Source organism: Takifugu rubripes, chromosome 18 (genome assembly GCF_901000725.2).
Source record: "Takifugu rubripes chromosome 18, fTakRub1.2, whole genome shotgun sequence".
Classification (NCBI taxonomy): domain Eukaryota; kingdom Metazoa; phylum Chordata; class Actinopteri; order Tetraodontiformes; family Tetraodontidae; genus Takifugu; species Takifugu rubripes.
This window is the reverse complement of record NC_042302.1, coordinates 2108567-2125449: the sequence shown is the minus strand read 5'-3', so window position 1 is coordinate 2125449 and position 16883 is coordinate 2108567. Positions and strand designations below refer to the sequence as shown.

General features: G+C 48.0%; 3 protein-coding genes across 9 annotated transcripts in view; 1 reads left to right on the top strand and 2 right to left on the bottom strand.

The window, feature by feature from the left end:
* Window positions 1-66: 66 nt before the first annotated feature.
* lsm8 (LSM8 homolog, U6 small nuclear RNA associated) lies at window positions 67-1197 on the top strand. Its single transcript, XM_003972657.3, has 4 exons — window positions 67-261; window positions 451-491; window positions 722-849; window positions 981-1197. Exons 1-4 carry the CDS (start codon window positions 231-233, stop codon window positions 1069-1071), a joined length of 291 nt encoding a protein of 96 aa, XP_003972706.1. The 5' UTR covers window positions 67-230; the 3' UTR covers window positions 1072-1197.
* Window positions 1198-1204: 7 nt separating this feature from the next.
* tymp (thymidine phosphorylase) lies at window positions 1205-7164 on the bottom strand. Its single transcript, XM_003972671.3, has 10 exons — window positions 7111-7164; window positions 5121-5244; window positions 4844-5046; window positions 4667-4765; window positions 2962-3091; window positions 2774-2892; window positions 2387-2549; window positions 1897-2124; window positions 1473-1613; window positions 1205-1400 (listed from the first exon to the last, which is right to left on the bottom strand). The coding sequence occupies exons 2-10, from the start codon at window positions 5236-5238 to the stop codon at window positions 1255-1257; spliced, it is 1347 nt and encodes a 448-aa protein (XP_003972720.1). The 5' UTR covers window positions 5239-5244; window positions 7111-7164; the 3' UTR covers window positions 1205-1254.
* Window positions 7165-7430: 266 nt separating this feature from the next.
* Window positions 7431-16883, bottom strand: part of shank3b (SH3 and multiple ankyrin repeat domains 3b) — a 23966-nt gene continuing 14513 nt past the window's right edge. For 6 of the 7 annotated variants that reach the window (XM_029825370.1, XM_029825372.1, XM_029825373.1 and 3 more), the window contains 3 exons: window positions 16792-16883; window positions 15340-16639; window positions 7431-11275 (listed from right to left, as the gene is read on the bottom strand). The exon at window positions 16792-16883 is cut by the window's right edge and continues 196 nt beyond it. In XM_029825370.1, coding sequence (XP_029681230.1) covers window positions 10699-11275; window positions 15340-16639; window positions 16792-16883 — 1969 coding nt within the window. In that variant the 3' untranslated portion in view covers window positions 7431-10698. Of the gene's footprint in view, window positions 11276-15220; window positions 15262-15339; window positions 16640-16791 lie in introns of all 7 variants that reach the window. The other variant, XM_029825375.1, reaches the window with a different exon arrangement.

The following is a 16883-nucleotide window of genomic DNA, read 5'->3' as shown; positions in this document are numbered from 1 at the left end:
GTTGGATTGCTTCTGTCTGTCCCCCGAGTTGCTGTTGCCGTTAGCCGGATGTGACGTTTGTTTCGGGCGCGCTGCCTGTTCGCTGACTCTGTGCTGGATTACTTCTGTCTGTCCCCCGGGTTGCTGTTGCCGTTAGCGGTTGTTTCTGCATCTCTTCGTCTTCCTATAAGAAACGGGAACATTTATCGACTTCTCTAACGTAAAAGGAGCCTCCAAGCCCGGCAGCAGCCATGTCTACCGCCCTGGAGAGCTATATTAACCGTATCCTGCTACATGCGCCGAGCTAACGTGCTAACTGAATGAATGACAACACGCTAAGTAGCTTAGCTTTGGAGCCCCGAGAGGTGTTTGTTTTGATATTAAGGCGTGCATGCAACACTACATAGTAAAAGCTGTAAAATATAATCCTGCTTTTGTCCCGGTTGTATTTACCTTGACCATGTGACTCAGGTACTGTGGCCATCGTCACCTCAGACGGCAGAATGATAGTGGTGAGTTCACATGTACATGTTAATACTGCCAGCATGCTCTTTTCCGTATCTGGATGAAAAACCCTACAAAAATGTAAAATACAAAAGACTTTCGGATTTCAGGTACATTGTCCAAAAATCTGAGGTTTTGTTTATTTTTTATTTTTATGAAGATGGTTGATTAAGGCCACAGGGAGACGTTTTATTTGTACAACTGTAAATAGTGACTAAGGTTACAACTATGTGTTCAGGGCACCCTGAAAGGCTTCGATCAGACCATCAACCTGATCCTGGATGAGAGTCACGAGCGGGTGTTTAGCTCCAGTCAGGGGGTGGAGCAGGTGGTTCTGGGACTGTACATCGTCAGAGGAGACAACGTGTGAGTGACCCATGACCTTTCACCCTCAGACAGTTTTCAGAGCTTTGCTTGACCAGCGATCGTGGCGACATTTATTTAGGTGCATTTTTAGAAACTCATTTTTGTCGACTGATTAAATGATTGATCTTCAGGGCAGTGATCGGGGAAATCGATGAGGAAACGGACTCCACCCTGGATTTAGGAAACATCAGAGCAGAACCGCTCAACTCTGTTGTCCACTGACCACATCCTCCTTGTGTCTCCATGGTAACACACGATGGCGTGGCTGCTTTGGGATAAGAAACCTTCACTCGATTTTTTTGATGGTGATTTTGTTTTATATATAAATAAAGATTTGAAATAATGAGACTGTGGGTACATTTTTATGCTACTAATCTTTATTAAACTCATTTTAATAATTCAGTATTAAGAACGAGGTAGCAGAAGTTCTTCAATCAATTTGGGCCGTACACCTGTGTCAGCGTTTCCAAGCATCACTGCATTCTGTAATCGGCTGATTAGGTCTGGGGGCAGGGCTGCGTCCTCATGATGGAGCCTCAACCAAGAATCGCCTGAAAACAGGAACGCGGGGGTCTCAACACAGTCCTAAATGCATTGTGTTAAAGTTGGATATGACCTCTGACCTTTAGCCACCCGCTGGCCGACAGACACCAGCAACTCTGCCCCCACGCTGTGATTGATAGCTTGTCCAGCCTTCGTTCGGCCTGCCCCCAGGTTATGAAGAACCTCAGCTATAACTAAACCGTTGATGTCCAGAACCGTTCCTGTGGGAGGAAGCAAAGGTTATTGATTGTTTGGTCAATCATTGATCGGCTTCTGAGCTTTCTCTGAACTTCCTGAACCTGCACAATAAAAGATCTGAGTTTGAAGTCAACATTGGTCACAAAACCCGTCATAGAGCAATGGTCAGGATCAGGACTCTGAGAAACTCACTTTGAAGTCGCACAGAAACTTCAGGATTAAAATGTCTGGATTTGTTCGTCCACAGCATCAAAACGTGGATAAAACAGATGGATCATTCATTCATTAGAGGGTCGAGCTTTTTACCATCTGCTCCAGACTGCAGCTCCAGCTGATGCTCAGATTTCCTCAGGACCTTGAAGTAATCAGTGTGGGCGGAGCAAAGCTGCATGGCCGCCTCTCTGGCCACGCCCTGAGCTTCCAGCATAGCCTGGAACCTGGACAGGGCAGCTCCACCTGTCACCGCCTCATGAATCTGCTTCCTGCCCTCTGACAGGTCAGGAACCAACCCAGTCATCAGTAGCAGGACTCCACCTACAGCCACAACAAAAAATAATTCATTTAAATAAAAAAATTGAAGCTGGCTCATGTGTTCAATTCATTCAGTAAAAATTAACAATTTACATATTTAAAAACCTGTATTTTTAAACCTCTGCTGTAAATCACCTTATTAAAACTATACATGTAAATAATTAGATATTGGAAGAGGTTAAACAGTTGACATCCCCTCAAATGCATTTGATTTTTTTTTTAAAGCCTTTGCTGACTACCTCAGGGATGTGGTTAATGTTGTTACCCAGAGTGTTGACCAGCTCCATCAGGTCGTCAGGTCCTCGGCCCTTTAGCGTCTCTAGAGACTCCATCGCCTCCAGACTGTTTCCAACACATCGACCAATCATACTGTTCATACTGCTGAGTACCGCCCCCGTTCGTATCCCCAGACCATTTCCGACTTTCACCTGCAACATCATCCACATTTGTCCTCCTCAGCCAAAAACATGCAGACTGAACCCTTTTTACGACGTTTTGATGCTTCTTGGTTGCCATGGATACTCAGATGGCATAAAATGACCCTGGTTGTGTCAGAGGTCAAGTGTTTATATTTACTGTGTTTAATGGAGCTAATCCAAATTTTTCTTAATGACTACTCACAACTTGACAACACTTTTCTCAATGTACATACCAGCAGATGAGCTAACTCTTTAGCACCCTTCAGGTCTTTATACAGAGCAGCTTGTCCAAACTTGACGTCCAGCACGAGAGCAGAGAGTGACTCAGCACCTTTCTTTGAGATAATAGAACCTGAAAAAAACAAGCCCTTTAAATTCACTCAGAACTGGGGAGCTGGTATGATGAGAACCATTTCAGTACCAGCAATCAGTGGCAGGCTGTCCACAGTACTGGTGGCATCTCGCAGAGCATAGAGGACCCGATCTGCAGGAACCAGACTTTCAGTCTGACCCACAATGCAGCAGCCCACAGAACTCAGGATCTCCAGAATCTGTGGAGTCAGAAAACTGCTAGGTCACACCGGTGCTATAGGGGGCAGCATCAGGATAGTGAAACCTCAAGCACAGCTGATGGGGTTCTTCTCAATGTATTTCATTGATCAAAGAAAGAAGTTGGCTGTCTCCCAATTCCAGATCTAAGGATTTAAGAGAAAACAAGTCCTCCCCTTTCACATGCCACAGGTAACAGATGTTCTCCAGACTATAGCGTGTTTTTCGTATCAATAGACTTGAAAGATATTTTTTTTGTCCCTGTAGCACAGCACAGGTGGCTCCTCCATTTTGAGAATAACAGTTCAAGGTCCTTCCGTTTGGACTGTCACTGACCCTACAGATATTTACACAGTGTATAACAGCAGTTCTCTCTCCGCTACAAAGCAAGGGTATGAAATACCAACCACATATGAACAATTGGTTTCTCCAACTCGAGAACTGGTTATCAGGGACACGGCCATTCTGCTTAATCACTCACCTTGGTCTCACAGTCAATTACACAAAGAGCGGCTAAAGAGCAGAAGCCTGTTCACTTAGAGTAGACTCTTTGGCATTGCTAGCGTCCTTCTGTCTGAAACAGACACCATTCTTTAGCTTCTGCAAAGCTTCAGGTACTGGAAGTTTAAGTGATTTACACTCTGTCAATGGACATGCTGACTTCAGCCACCTCGGTTCGTAGGTCAGACAACCTCTTTGTGGTGAGTCCAAGAGGGGAGTTGCTCCGACCAAGCAGAGCCTTTCTTCTTGGGTGGTTGAGATTATGGAGAATGCTTACAGCCCACAGGGTCTTCCTGTATCTAAAGGCACTGACTACCCACTAGGAGCATCAAGTCATGGGCTGCTTTGAAAAGAGTTTCTGAAGATATGCGTGCAGCTGCTACATGGGCCTCTTCATGTACCTTTACCAGATTTTACAGGGTGCAACTCTACATAATCGACTGAGTCCTCTGTCACTCGGACCCTCGGTTCACAAGAAGATCCAGTAGGAACAGAGCGTCTGCTGACACTGGAATACACACATTTTTCTGGGCGACCCAGGTGACTTTGTTGGTAATATTACTCAACCTGCGGATGTGTGAGATGGAACATCCAGTAAGCATCATCCAGAATGCAGAGAACCTCAGTTACATTCATAACTCTCGTTAATGGGAGAACTGGGCAGACCATTTTACCAAGCGCTGATTAATTTGATGTTCTGACATTGACACATATGAGGTAGTAGAGTCTTGTATGTACTGTACAAAGGCACGTCATTTTTATGTTTGTAGGATGTTCTGAGGGAGAGTTATGGTGATTTATGGAGTTTTTAGGTGAAAGTCTGCCAAAGCTGTGGGACATTAAACAGGGGTGAAATTGCGTAACTTTTCCGAGGCCTCTCCCAGACAAAAACATGGGGTCATTCTGGGGTCCTTTAAACTGCGATATTTATAAAAAATCATAGCTCCGATTCTAGTACTTTACACACATTTTGGTGTAATTCGGTATCTGTATGACAGGTGGTGCTAGAGGAGATAATGGCATATATAGAGTCACGCAGAACAAATCATTTTGTTGTTTAAAGTAACCAGAGACACCTGAGAAGCAGATTGGTTGATGTTGAATCCTGGAATCGATTCCATTTTGTCCAGAGTTCCTCCCGTATGAGCCAAGCCCCGACCACTGATCATTGGCACCTAAAGACCGCACAACAGTTGTCAAGACATCAGTGTGTGTGTGTGTGTGTGTGGGTGGGTGTGTGTGTGTGTTCTGACCTTACACCCACACACAGCGAGCGCTGGCACCAGCACCAGGCTGACCTTATCCCCGACCCCTCCAGTCGAGTGTTTGTCAACCACCAGCCCCTCCCAGCTCTTTGGCCATGACATCACTTCCCCTGATGACATCATCTCCCTGGTCAGGGTCTGGATCTCGCTGTCAATCATTCCCTTCTGCCAGATGGCCATGAGCATGGCTCCTGACCACAGAAGAAGATCACAGTGATCAGTTCAAGTTGTCGTACAGGAAACGGTTTTCTTAGAGTCTTCGCACCGATTTGAGCCTCCTGGATGGACTTGTTGGTCACCATCCGGACGAAGGTCCTGATCTCTTCATCACTCAGGACTCGTCCGTCACGCTTGCCTTTGATCAGATCTGGGATCGTTAGCATGTTGATCTGGAAAAGCAGAGTTTATGAAAGATCAGCTGACTGAAGAAAAGTGCTTTGTTTATCGGGGAAATTCAATCTGGTAGTCCAAGTCAAGATGATAGAGTTTTGCTCAGGGTTAAAAATAATCTTGTATTATTAATGTATGTCTATGATCTCTACCTATTCTCTCTTCTCCTCTCCTCTCCTCTCCTCTCCTCTCCTCTCCTCTCCTCTCCTCTCCTCTCCTCTCCTCTCCTCTCCTCTCCTCTCCTCTCCTCTCCTCTCCTCTCCTCTCCTCTCCTCTCTCTCTACCCAGCCCTCCATCAGCAGGAGGGTCCCCCTACATGAGCCTGGTCCTGCTCAAGGTTTCTTCCTGTTAAAGGGGAGTTTTTCCTTGCCACTGTTGCTTGTTGGGGGTCAGGCCCTGGGATTCTGGAAAGCACCTAGAAACAATTCTGATTGTAACAGATGCTCTATAAATAAAGATTGGTTTGATTTGAATCTTGTATTAAGTTCTTGTAGCAAGGAGACAAGTCAAGTTTCCTTTCACATTGTCCTTCAGACTCCAATCCTACCTCCCCGTTTTTCCACAGTTCCACTCAATGATATTTCAGGAACACTTAGGCATAGACAGAATTGTTCTGGAATGTAATTTTAGTTCTGCTCTATTGAGAACAATACTGATTTCCTTCCTTTGATCCAGGACAAGGAAGGCTTTGATCCTCACTGGAGACATCTTAGCTTAGATTTAGCTGAAAGACTAAAGAAGCTGGGACCTCATTCCTGTCAGGTGGTCTTGAAGGTCTGATCATGTGATCAGTTGTGTCCTTACACTCAAAGGAGACCAATGTTGGATTGCAATACCTCTCGTGTGTCACTGCTAATCCGTGTGTTCTTTGAATGAAGACTTCAAGAAAACAAATGCCAATTTCAAAATGTATTTAGCAAATAGAACCAATTCAAGATCCAAATATTACAGAGCTCCGGGCCAGTTCATAACCCTACAATAACAGAGTCCATTGCCAGGGCATGAAGTCTGACAACCTAACTATCCCTTTGACCCAGTCTTTTATAGAAACACATATGTAAATTATTGATGCTAATTCAGTCCAATCCAATCCTTCTTCTTGGATGACCTCGTCTTCTTCTTCCCGTCCCATTGGATGCTGACACAGTCCTTGTTCTCCGTTGTCTAACAAATGGCCAGTTCAAAGTTCACCTTCTTGCAGAGGAACTATCAACACCAGTAAACTATTCTGTCACGTCTTATGATGGGGGTTTAACACTGCCCGTCTGAGTGTCTCCTGCTGATTGCAACCATCTAAACAACAATTGTGTCAAGGAAGGGTCAACTGACCTTTATTACACTTACTAAACATTCTACCATTCCTAACTTCTAAAGTGCTTCTAACAGAAAACAGAAACATATGGTACAACACATGATAATAAAATAAAGACAATTCTCTTCACCAACATCAGCCTGAAAACCAGTCTATGAGGACAGACTTGGTCTGCTGTGGACTCAGGTCCAGCAGGGGCACCACGTGGGCCCAGGTCTACTGCTGACCTTTAACCATACTGCAACCTCTGTAAGCAGGTGTTTACCACCAGCAGGAGACCTTACAGAACATTCTTGAACACATATATACAGTTTGTGGAAGCAGGAAAAACATGATTTTAGAGAAGACAGTCCTTTTGACACTCGCTGAATATTTTCAAGTTTCAGGTTTTCATTTTGTTTCTAGAATGTTTTCAATAATGTGTCCCTTTACAATCTGGCTCATAGGCAGACCGGGATTTACATTAACCCTCTACTCATCAATGAATAACACACACACACACACACACACACACACACACACACACACACACACACACACACACACAACATACCTGTTCTGCTTCTCTCTGTCAGTGTATGTCACTAACCTGTTGTTCATCAATAAATGGTTCCTTTCAGCCAATCAGAGATCAGGAGGTCGACAGCCAATTGGGGCTGAGGTCTCCGTGATCCGTCTGATCTGGACCGATTTAAGAAAACGTTCAATATTTTCACATTGTTAAACAGCCGCTGAAGAATGGAGTAAAATCAGAAATAATCTACTGTGGAGTGAACTCTGGGGTTGAATCTTCCCCTGGGACGGAGAAACTCTTCAGACTGTCCTGAACATATGACAGGCTTTTATTGTGAAGGAATCAGACAGGAAGCCAGGGGTTTAACTCTGTAGTTTAATATTTATTATAAAGTTACAATCTGTAGGTGCAGAGCTCCTCGGTGTTTACAAAAGGAAGAAGAAAAAGAAACTACAATGACATCACTCACTCCAGAAGAACTACATACACACTGTCAAAAGAGGAAGCTGGACCATCAGAACCTTTAGAACTAGCAGGACCATCAGGACCTACAGGACCATTACAGTCTTCAGGACCATCAGAACTTTAAGAACACTCAGGACCTTCATGAACCTTCAGGGCCATCAAAATCATCAGAATCTGCAGGACCATCAAAACCAACGGAGGACCGTCACAACCATCTCAACCTTCAGTGCTGTCAGAAACAACAGTACTGTCAGCACCTTCAGGACTACCGGAACTATCAGGCCCTACAGAACCTTCCATTAGACCATTAGAATAGTCTCAACTTGAAGGACCCTCAGAAGAATCAGGTCGGGCTCTCAGAACTGTTAGAACCTTGTCACCATCATTGGGGTTGGGGTTTTATTCACAGGTTAGACAGTTTGGATTCTCAGCCAATCAGCAGGAAGCTGAGGTCTCCATCAGCCGACAAATGACCTCATATGATTGCTGACAGATCACATGACCTCTGACAGCTGGTCTGCAACGGTCAGTTTGAGTTTCTGCTAATGCGAACAAAAGTTTGAGCTTCTGAATGAAGGTCTGAAAACTGAAACAGTCTGGATTTATGATCCATATCATTGATTATTAGAACTTATCAGACAACAACAACAACTGTAAAATGATCAATAACACATAAGAAAGAACCAATAACCTTCAGAATGAGTATATGAAGCGATCAATCCTCAATAAACCCCAATAATCTCTTTGATATATTGATTACTGATGTAACAGGAACATCAGTTTCCGTTGTCCTCACGACATCAGCAAAAAAGACTTCAAGGCTAGTCCTTCAATGCTAAGCTAGCAGTTAGGATACACTGGAATGTAGCTTCCCAACACTGAAAAACCTTCAAGAACACAAACTTAAAGTTATTTATGTTAGTGAAAAACACAACGATAAACGGTTGGCATACCGGCTGGAGCGTTTTGCCGGCGGTTTGAATTTGAACATGACGTTGTTGTTATCATTGTTAACTTTGTCGCTGTCAAAAGAGCAAGTACAACACTTGGCACTAACAGGAACGGTTTGAGAAAGTTATAGTGCTACCTGATCAAAAATAGCATTGCTAACATTATGCTAGTTTAGAAAGGTGTTAGGCTTATAACTTGTGACTGTCAGGCTACAGCCGGATGTTGTTGTTTTCCTCCAAATTTCTGAGGGGGAAAAAAAAAATCAGTTTTGCACAAAACAAAAATGAGTTAAAGCCCTTAAAAAATACTGATGTCATAGATGGGAATACTGCAATCTACCAAATACGACTGTAGCAATATTAGCTTTTACAAAAATGTACATGTTACAGAATGGCTACATTATTTTATAATATTTATTACACTTTAAAGTTGACTGTAATGTGCAGAAGTCACGTTCTAGATCTGTGTGCATCATGTCTGAACGAGGTTTCATGATTGTAACATTAGCTTGTGTTTAGGGCTGTTGTTGTGGAAACAGGCACTGGTACGTTGATTGTGCTTTAGAATGTGGCCATTAAATTCATCGTGTCCAGCTTTTATGAAAAGAGCTGCAGTGGAAGCTATGATAACCTAGCTCCATCATTTAGGTACAAAAGTGGAGGAAATTCAGGTTTTGAGTGGAAGGAGAAGTTGTAGATTGCACATTTTCTGCCCTGTTTGTTAAAAAAAAGGTCTCAAGCAGCAGTTGGCATGATTGTTTTGTGCTTGCATTCTCTCGTAACTCTGGCCAGATATATGAACAAATAACTTGCTCACAACGCGTAGCAAGATTCAACATGGCTTTCTTCAGCTGGCTAACTGTTTCTCCCTGCTTCTACACTGGAGGGTCCAAGTGTAGATATCAGAACAGATTTCCTTTACCGGGCAGAAAAATTAGCTTTGCAATGGTACAGTTTGAGTTATGCTTGAAACATGAGTGTAGCAGCTAGGAAAGATGCAAGGCTTGCTATTATTGCCATTCACAAGCTGTAAATAGAACCCAAAAGAACAGGATTACTGCAGGTCTGAGGGGGTTTGAGGAAGTATGAGCCAGTGACATCATGGGGAGAATTAAATGTAGGGACTTTACCTTCATGTAAAGCCACCCCCCCATAATAATTAGTGTTGGGGAAATAATAATCACAAAAATTATGGATTACACCATTAAGAACACTGCAGATCCTCTGAGTCACCATGTCAGCATTGATTTCTGGATCAGGTCATTGATCATTCACACTTAAATGCTAACCAGACATAATTTAAGAGCCATTTGTAGTGACAATCAAAACCATGAATTTTGAAAGCTGTCAGAGATTCAGGATGGAGGGGGCGACAGGTATTTCTGTGCAGATGGCTTTAAAGCGATAGCACCATGTACAGTCAGCCCTCATTAGAGACCAGAGAGGTTTATAAATGGAGCTCCCTGAAACACAAGTCAACATCCACAAATCATTAGGACTTCCAAAACACCACAGGAAATCCTGAACTTCACACAAAAACATGAACTTCAGCTCATCTTCAAACCAAAAGAATCTCTGAATCGTCAACTGCGGAAGTCCTCATAACGTGTTCAATTCTTCAAGATCGGTATTAGAATACAAACTCAAAGTCAACAAGTCTTTAAGAGTAAAATTTGAAGAGAATAAGATTCCTCTGCAAACCTTCTGTCGCCACAGTCGAGATGCTAACTGGTTCTCGGAAGCAGAGCGATGTAAGGGGAAAAGCCTGGCGCATTACGATAGTGGTCACGTCGCATCAGTTCTTTGATCGTCAGTTTGATAAAAACGGGTAGTGAAAATCAGACACTTCACGAAGAAATGAAGCTAACGGGACGCTAAGAAGCTACTGCAGCTTAAGCAGATAATCGAAGTCAAAACAGATATTTTAAGATCAGAAGGTGAAGGAGCCGCTGACTTTGATTTTTGATAACATCACCCTGGGTTAAACACAGCAGATTATTAATCCTAAAAATAACACAACAAAGGTTAAAGGTTAAAGGCCAGAGTCATACATAACACTAAAAATAATTGATCAAAGAACTGATGAGCTGGGATACGAGCCCACTGGTCTCACCTGAAAGACTCAATCAAGGCTAAGATCTCCTAACAAAGATGGTCAGGTATCTGACCAGAGGTTATGGGGTCATAGTTCAGGATGTGTAGAGGTTAAAGGTCAAGTGGATCCATCCAGCAGCCCCCTGAGTGCCCTCTCGATGTTGATTCTGTGTCCCAGTCTGGTGACACCCAGTTCCAAGTAGTCCTCTTTGGTGAGGGCGGGGAGATGGGAGCCTTCGATCTCGTGCTCCTGGAAGCGCTGGCGATGTTCGGCCAGGCCCACGCTCTCCAACCAGTCACCCACGTCATACTTGTTCCACAGGTTCAGGGGTCGCTGCCTCCACGGGCGCAGGGCCAGCAGGGGCCCGCTAAGGACTGGAGAGGGGCAGGGGGAAGCGTGGGGTGATGGAGAGGGGGATCGAGATCGGGTTCGTGCACTGGCGCTTCGCATCACAAAGCGGACCTCCTTCGGTTCTGAGGGGAGACTCAGACTGGACGACTTCAGGATGGTTAGACCGCGACTGGAACCTAGGTCTGGCCTTTCAGAGGGCAGTCCCATGGACCTATCAGAGGGGGAGGGAGAGGGGGAGGGGCTTCGGCGGGTCACAGGGTAGCGGGTTCCGGGTCGGACAGTGTAGCTGGTGCCAAATCCTCGCTGGGAGATCGTATGAAGTTCACCAAGACTGGAAAACAATCTGCAATGCAGGAAACAGGACCTGGATCAGATTAATGTCACCCAGAGTGGCAGCTTTTACATGTCCGGCAGATATTTTACACATGGGGGAAAAGCATTAGTACTCTGGATGACAGGAAGTCCTGCTCTGAAAGACAGGAAGTTCTAACCTGGATGACAGGATGTTCTACCCCTGCAGACATGAATTTAAATAGTAAGTTCTGCCCCCTCCTCCGTGAACCATCACCTTATCGTGGTGGAGGAGATTGCGTACCCTAATGAGCCTGGGAGCTATGCTATCCAGGGCAGTTTGCCCCTGGTAGGGTCTCCCAAGGCAGACTGGTCCTAGGTGAAGGGTCAGACAAAGAATGGTTCATAATGACCCAGCATGGAACATCAAAGTTAGAAGCCACGTAGGATTGGAAGCCTGGAGGGTTAGCGGGGCCCCACCCTGGAGCCAGGCCTGTGGTTGGGGCTTGATCGCAAGCGCCTGGTGGCCGGGCCTACGTCGATGGGGCCCAGCCGGGCCCAGCCTGAACTGGCTACATGGACACTTCCGTCCCCAGTGGACCAACCACCCGCAGGAGGAGCATGAAGGGTCCGGTGCAGTGTGGATTGGGCTGCGAACCAACCTTAGCGGGGTCTGATCCTCGGTTATGGACATTGGCTTCCGGAACATGGAACGTCACCTCTTTGGCGGGGAAAGAGCTGGAGCTCGTGGGGAAGGTTGAGCGCTTCCAAATAGATATGGTCGGCCTCACCCTCACACATAGCGTCGGCTCGGGAACCCAAGTCCTTGAAGGGGGTTGGACACTCTTCTACGCTGGAGTTGCTCAGGGTGAGAGACGGAGAGCTGGGGTGGGCTTTTTGCTTTCCCATAGACTCTCTAGTTTGACGTTGGGGTTCTCGCAGTCGAGTGAAAGGGTTGCTTCCCTGCGCCTTCAGGTTGGGGAACAGGTTGTGACGGTTGTTTGTGCGTATGCACCAAACAATAGTTCAGAGTACCCGCCCTTTTTGGAGGATCTAGGACGGACGCTGGACAGTGTCCCAACTGGGGACTCCATTGTGATGCTGGGAGACTTCAACGCTCACGTGGGCAACGACAGTGTGATTGGGAGGAACGGTCTGCCCGATCAGAACCAGAGTGGTGTTCAGTTATTGGACTTCTGTGGTAGTCGTAGTCTGGCCATAACTAACACCATGTTCGAACATAAGATTGTTCATCGGTGCCCTTGGCACCATGACAGCCTGGGCCGAGGGTCAATGATTGACTTTATAGTCGTGTCAGCTGATCGGCGGCCATATGTTTTGGACACTCGGGTGAAGAGAGGAGCAGAGCTGTCAACTGATCACTACCTGGTGGTGAGTTGGATCAGGTGGGGGGGAAGCCACCGCGTGGACGTGGCAGGCCCAAACGCTTAGTGAGGGTCTGTTGGGAATGCTTGGTGGAGGAACCGGTCAGACTGGTCTTCAACTCCCACCTCCGACAGAGCTTCAATCACGTGCCGGGGGTGGTAGGGGACATTGAGTCTGAATGGGCCATGTTCTGCTCCACCATTGTCAAGGCGGCTGTCATGAGTTGCGGCTGAAAGGCTGCTGGTGCTGATCATGGCGGCAATCCCCGTACCCGATGGTGGACATCAGAGGTGAGGGGAGCCATCAGGCTGAAGAAAGAGGCCTACAGGTCATGGCTGGTCTGTGGGTCTCCGGAAGCAGCTTACCAGTACAGGTGGGCTAAGCGGGCTGCGGCTGAGACGGTCGCGGAGGCAAAAACTTGGGTGTGGGAGGAGTTCGGTGAGGCTATGGAGGAAGACTTTTGGTCGGCACTGAGAAGATTCTGGCAAACTGTCCGGCGCCTTAGGGGCGGCAGGCGGCAACTCGCTCACACCGTGCTAGGTGTGCATGGGGAGCTGCTGCCGTCTCCTGAGGCAATTATCTGGCGGTGAAAGGAATACTTCCAGGAGCTCCTCAATCCTACCAACACATATCCACAAGGAGGAACAGAGTCGGGAGACCAGGAGGTGGACCATCCAATTTCCGGAGCAGACGTTGCTGAGGTAGTGGAACAGCTGCCTGGCGGCGGAGCTTCAGGAGCGGATGAGGTCCGCCTGGGGTATCTTAAGGCTCTGGATGTTGTAGCGCTGTCCTGGTTGACACGCCTCTGGAACATTGCGTGGACATCGGGGGCAGTGCTCTTGGACTGGCAGACTGGGGTGGTGGTCCCTACTATTAAGAGTGGGGACCAGAGGGTGTGTTCCAGCTACAGGGGAATCACACTCCTCAGCCTCCCTGGGAAAGTCTATGCCAGGGTGCTGGAAAAAAGGATTAGATCGATAGTCGAACCTCTGATCGAGGAGGAGCAAAGCGGGTTTCGCCCCAGTGATGGGACCACGGATCAGCTCTTTACCCTTGCTGGGGTGCTTGAGGGGAGTTGGGAGTTTACCAGTCCATATGTGCTTTATGGACATGGAAAAGGCCTATGACCGGGTCCCCAGGAGCATCCTGTGGGGGGTGCTCCGAGAGCATGGGGTGGATGGTCCCTTGATAAGGGCTGTCCAGTCCCTGTACCGAAGGAGCAGGATCTTGGTCCGGATTGCCGGTTGTAAGTTAGACTCGTTCCCAGTGAGGGTTGGACTCCGCCAGTGTTGCCCTTTGTCACCGGTTATTTCTAGGCACAGCCGGGGAGTGGAGATTGTCAAGTTCAGTGGGCTTTTTGCGGATGATGTAATTCTTCTGGCACCATTGAGCAATGACCTCCAACAAATGCCAGGGCGGTTCGTGACTGAGTGTGAAGCGGCAGGGATGTGGATCAGCACCTCCAAGTCAGAGTCCATGGTCCTCGCTCGGAAGAAGGTAGAGTGTCTTCTCCGGGTTGGGGAGGAGGTCCTGCCCCAGGTGGAGGAGTTCAAGTATCTCGGGATCTTGTTCACGAGTGAGGGTAGGATGGAATGGGAGATCAACAGGTGGATCGGAGCAGTGTCAGCAGTGATGCGGGCGCTTAACTGATCTGTCGTGGTGAAGAAGGAGCTGATCTGGAAGGCGAAGCTCTCGATTTACTGGTTGATCTATGTCCCAATCCTCACCTATGGCCATCAACGTTGGGTGATGACCGAAAGAACGAGATCGCGGATTCAAGTGGCCGAAATTAGTTTCCTCCGCAGGGTGGCCAGGCTCAGCCTTAGAGATAGGGTGAGAAGCTCGGACATCCGGGAGGAGCTCGGAGTAGAACCGCTGCTTCTCCACCTTGAGAGGAGTCAACTGGGGTGGCCCGGGCATCTGGCTAGGATGCCTTCCGGACGCCTCCCTTTAGAGGTGTTCCGGACATGTTCCACCGGGAAGAGGCCTCTCGCCTGGCTTGGGAGTGACTGGGGATCCCCCCGGAGGGACTGATGGAAGTGGCTGGGGAGAGGGCTGTCTGGGCATCCCTCCTGAAGCTGCTGTCCCCACGACCCGGATTCGGATAAGCGGGAGAAAACGAGACAAGACGAGACGAGACGAGTTCTGCTCCAGGATGACAGAAAGTTCTCATCGGTGAAAAGAAATCCACCCATTTGGTTGTATGGTATCAAAAACATCTTACATCCAGGAACGTCTTCAGGCCCCCAATCTTCTCCTCCATGGTGCAACGTTTCAGGTACAGTAAAACTTCATCCCAACCTTCTAGATTCTTTTATCAGTGTCAGTGTTCTTAACTCAGATCTGATTCTACATCGAGCGTTTGTAGTGTCATTAGATCCACTTGTGAACTCCAGAGTTACAACCAGAATCAGTCATCAGAAGTGCCCACCATGGCGTCTGTTAAGGCTGATATTCTAAATCTGTACATGAGCAGGATTCAGCCTCCAAACTCACCAGCAAACCTTTGACAGGGATAATGACTGACCATGTTAGTCATCTGCAAAGATGGTGAAAGTTAGTTTAGTTAGTAAGCGAGGATCATCTCAGAGCTATAAGGAGAAATGTTTACCGGAGAATAAAACCTATGATTTACTGTCTCCGTTGCCACATCTGGAACAACACAAACAACAGATTTGATTACTCATCACACACTCATTGAGTGGCGCAACACACAACAGCTGGATGTACCTGGCCCCGCCCACTGGCGACCTCCTCCCTGGATCCAAGGAACTTGGCTCCTCTCCTAGCGAGTGGCTGTCTTTGTTGAGCAGTTGTAGCCGGTTAGCAAGGTCAAGTCCAGACCCAGCTCGTCCGCTCAGCTCCAGAGCCGATGCCGAGCGGCTGGTCAGGTCGACAGCTGACCCGGAACCCTGACCTCCAAGAGCTGCCGGACGACCTCCTACCTCTTCTGTGTTGAGGCCTCGGCGCTCCTCCCCGCGGTCTTCTCCGCCCCCCCATAACTTCGACCTCCTCTGGAACAGGTAGCGTGGCTGTCGGCTGCTGCTGGTGGGGGACGAACAAAGTGGGGAAGAGGGGGAGGAAGCAGAAGAGGCAATTGGGAGGAGCTCGCTGTCTGACGACTGTTTCAGGAGAGGGTCCCGGAGAGCAGAGCGGCCCCGTCCAATAGGGGAGCGAAGGCGTGGCTTGAGAGCAATTGGGGAGGTAGCTGGGGATGATGGGGAAGGCTGAGCTGTGGGAGGGGAGGAGGGGGATGTTGGGGCTGGAGGGGAGGCCAATGTGATGGAAGGAGGAAGTGAGCTAGGGGAAGAGGAGCTGTCTGGGACGCGTTCGCTGCTTCCTTCTTCTTCATCCCCTCGTCTACCCAGCGAGTCGGGACCACTCTCTCCGCCTCCGCCTTCCCCAACTCGCCGTGGCAACAACGTAAGCGAGGAAGGTGGTGGAGCACATGTATTGGAAAAGGCAGGAGGCGGAGTAACAAGACCAATTCTGCGGAGCTCCTCCCTCGTCTCCTCATCACTGGATGACAGTAATGCTGGAGGGAGTGTTACTGTGTAAGCCCCGCCCTCTTCCTCAGAGCTGCCCACTGTTAGGCTTCTGCGTCTGTCAATCAGAGCAGCATGACTCTCATTTGCCAGTGGTGGCAGAGGGGCGGGCTTCCAGCGTTCAGGGGAGGGGGCAGCAGGTGACGTCACCCCTCCCTCAGTTTCAGGGCGTTCCACCTGTCCATCAGGGAAAAGGGGTGGGGTTATGCGTTTATGCCTCATTTCAGGGCTGGTCTGGGGAGTGGTGCGCTTGGTTCGCTGCTCGGGGCTGGTTTGAGGGGTGGTGCGCTTGGATCGTGGCTCGGGACTGCTCTGTGGGGTGGTTGCAGGAGTTCTCTTGTGTCTGCCCTCAGGGCTAGCGGCCGGGGTGGGAATAGGTGTGGTGGAAGTGGACGTGTGTTTCAGTCGAGGCTCTGGACTCGGTGTACGAGCAGTAAGGGCTCGTTCACGGGCGGCGAGAGCCAGGGCCAGTGGAGAGGAGGGGTCTGAGGAAAGATCAAGGGAGTTAGGGATTCAAACTTAAATATCAGAAAATCAACTTTATGGTTGTTGTTGATAATCAGTAATCTTGAATATTTTAACTGAGGTCACAGTTTCAACTGTTTCACATTGTTGAAATGTTTGGACTCAGACTGACCCAGCGGTTTCCCTGTCAGAGGATGGAGGAAGGTGTGAGGCGTTGGCGAGGGCGACAGGACAGGTGCTGGAGGGGGAAGTTCGCCCAGGTCG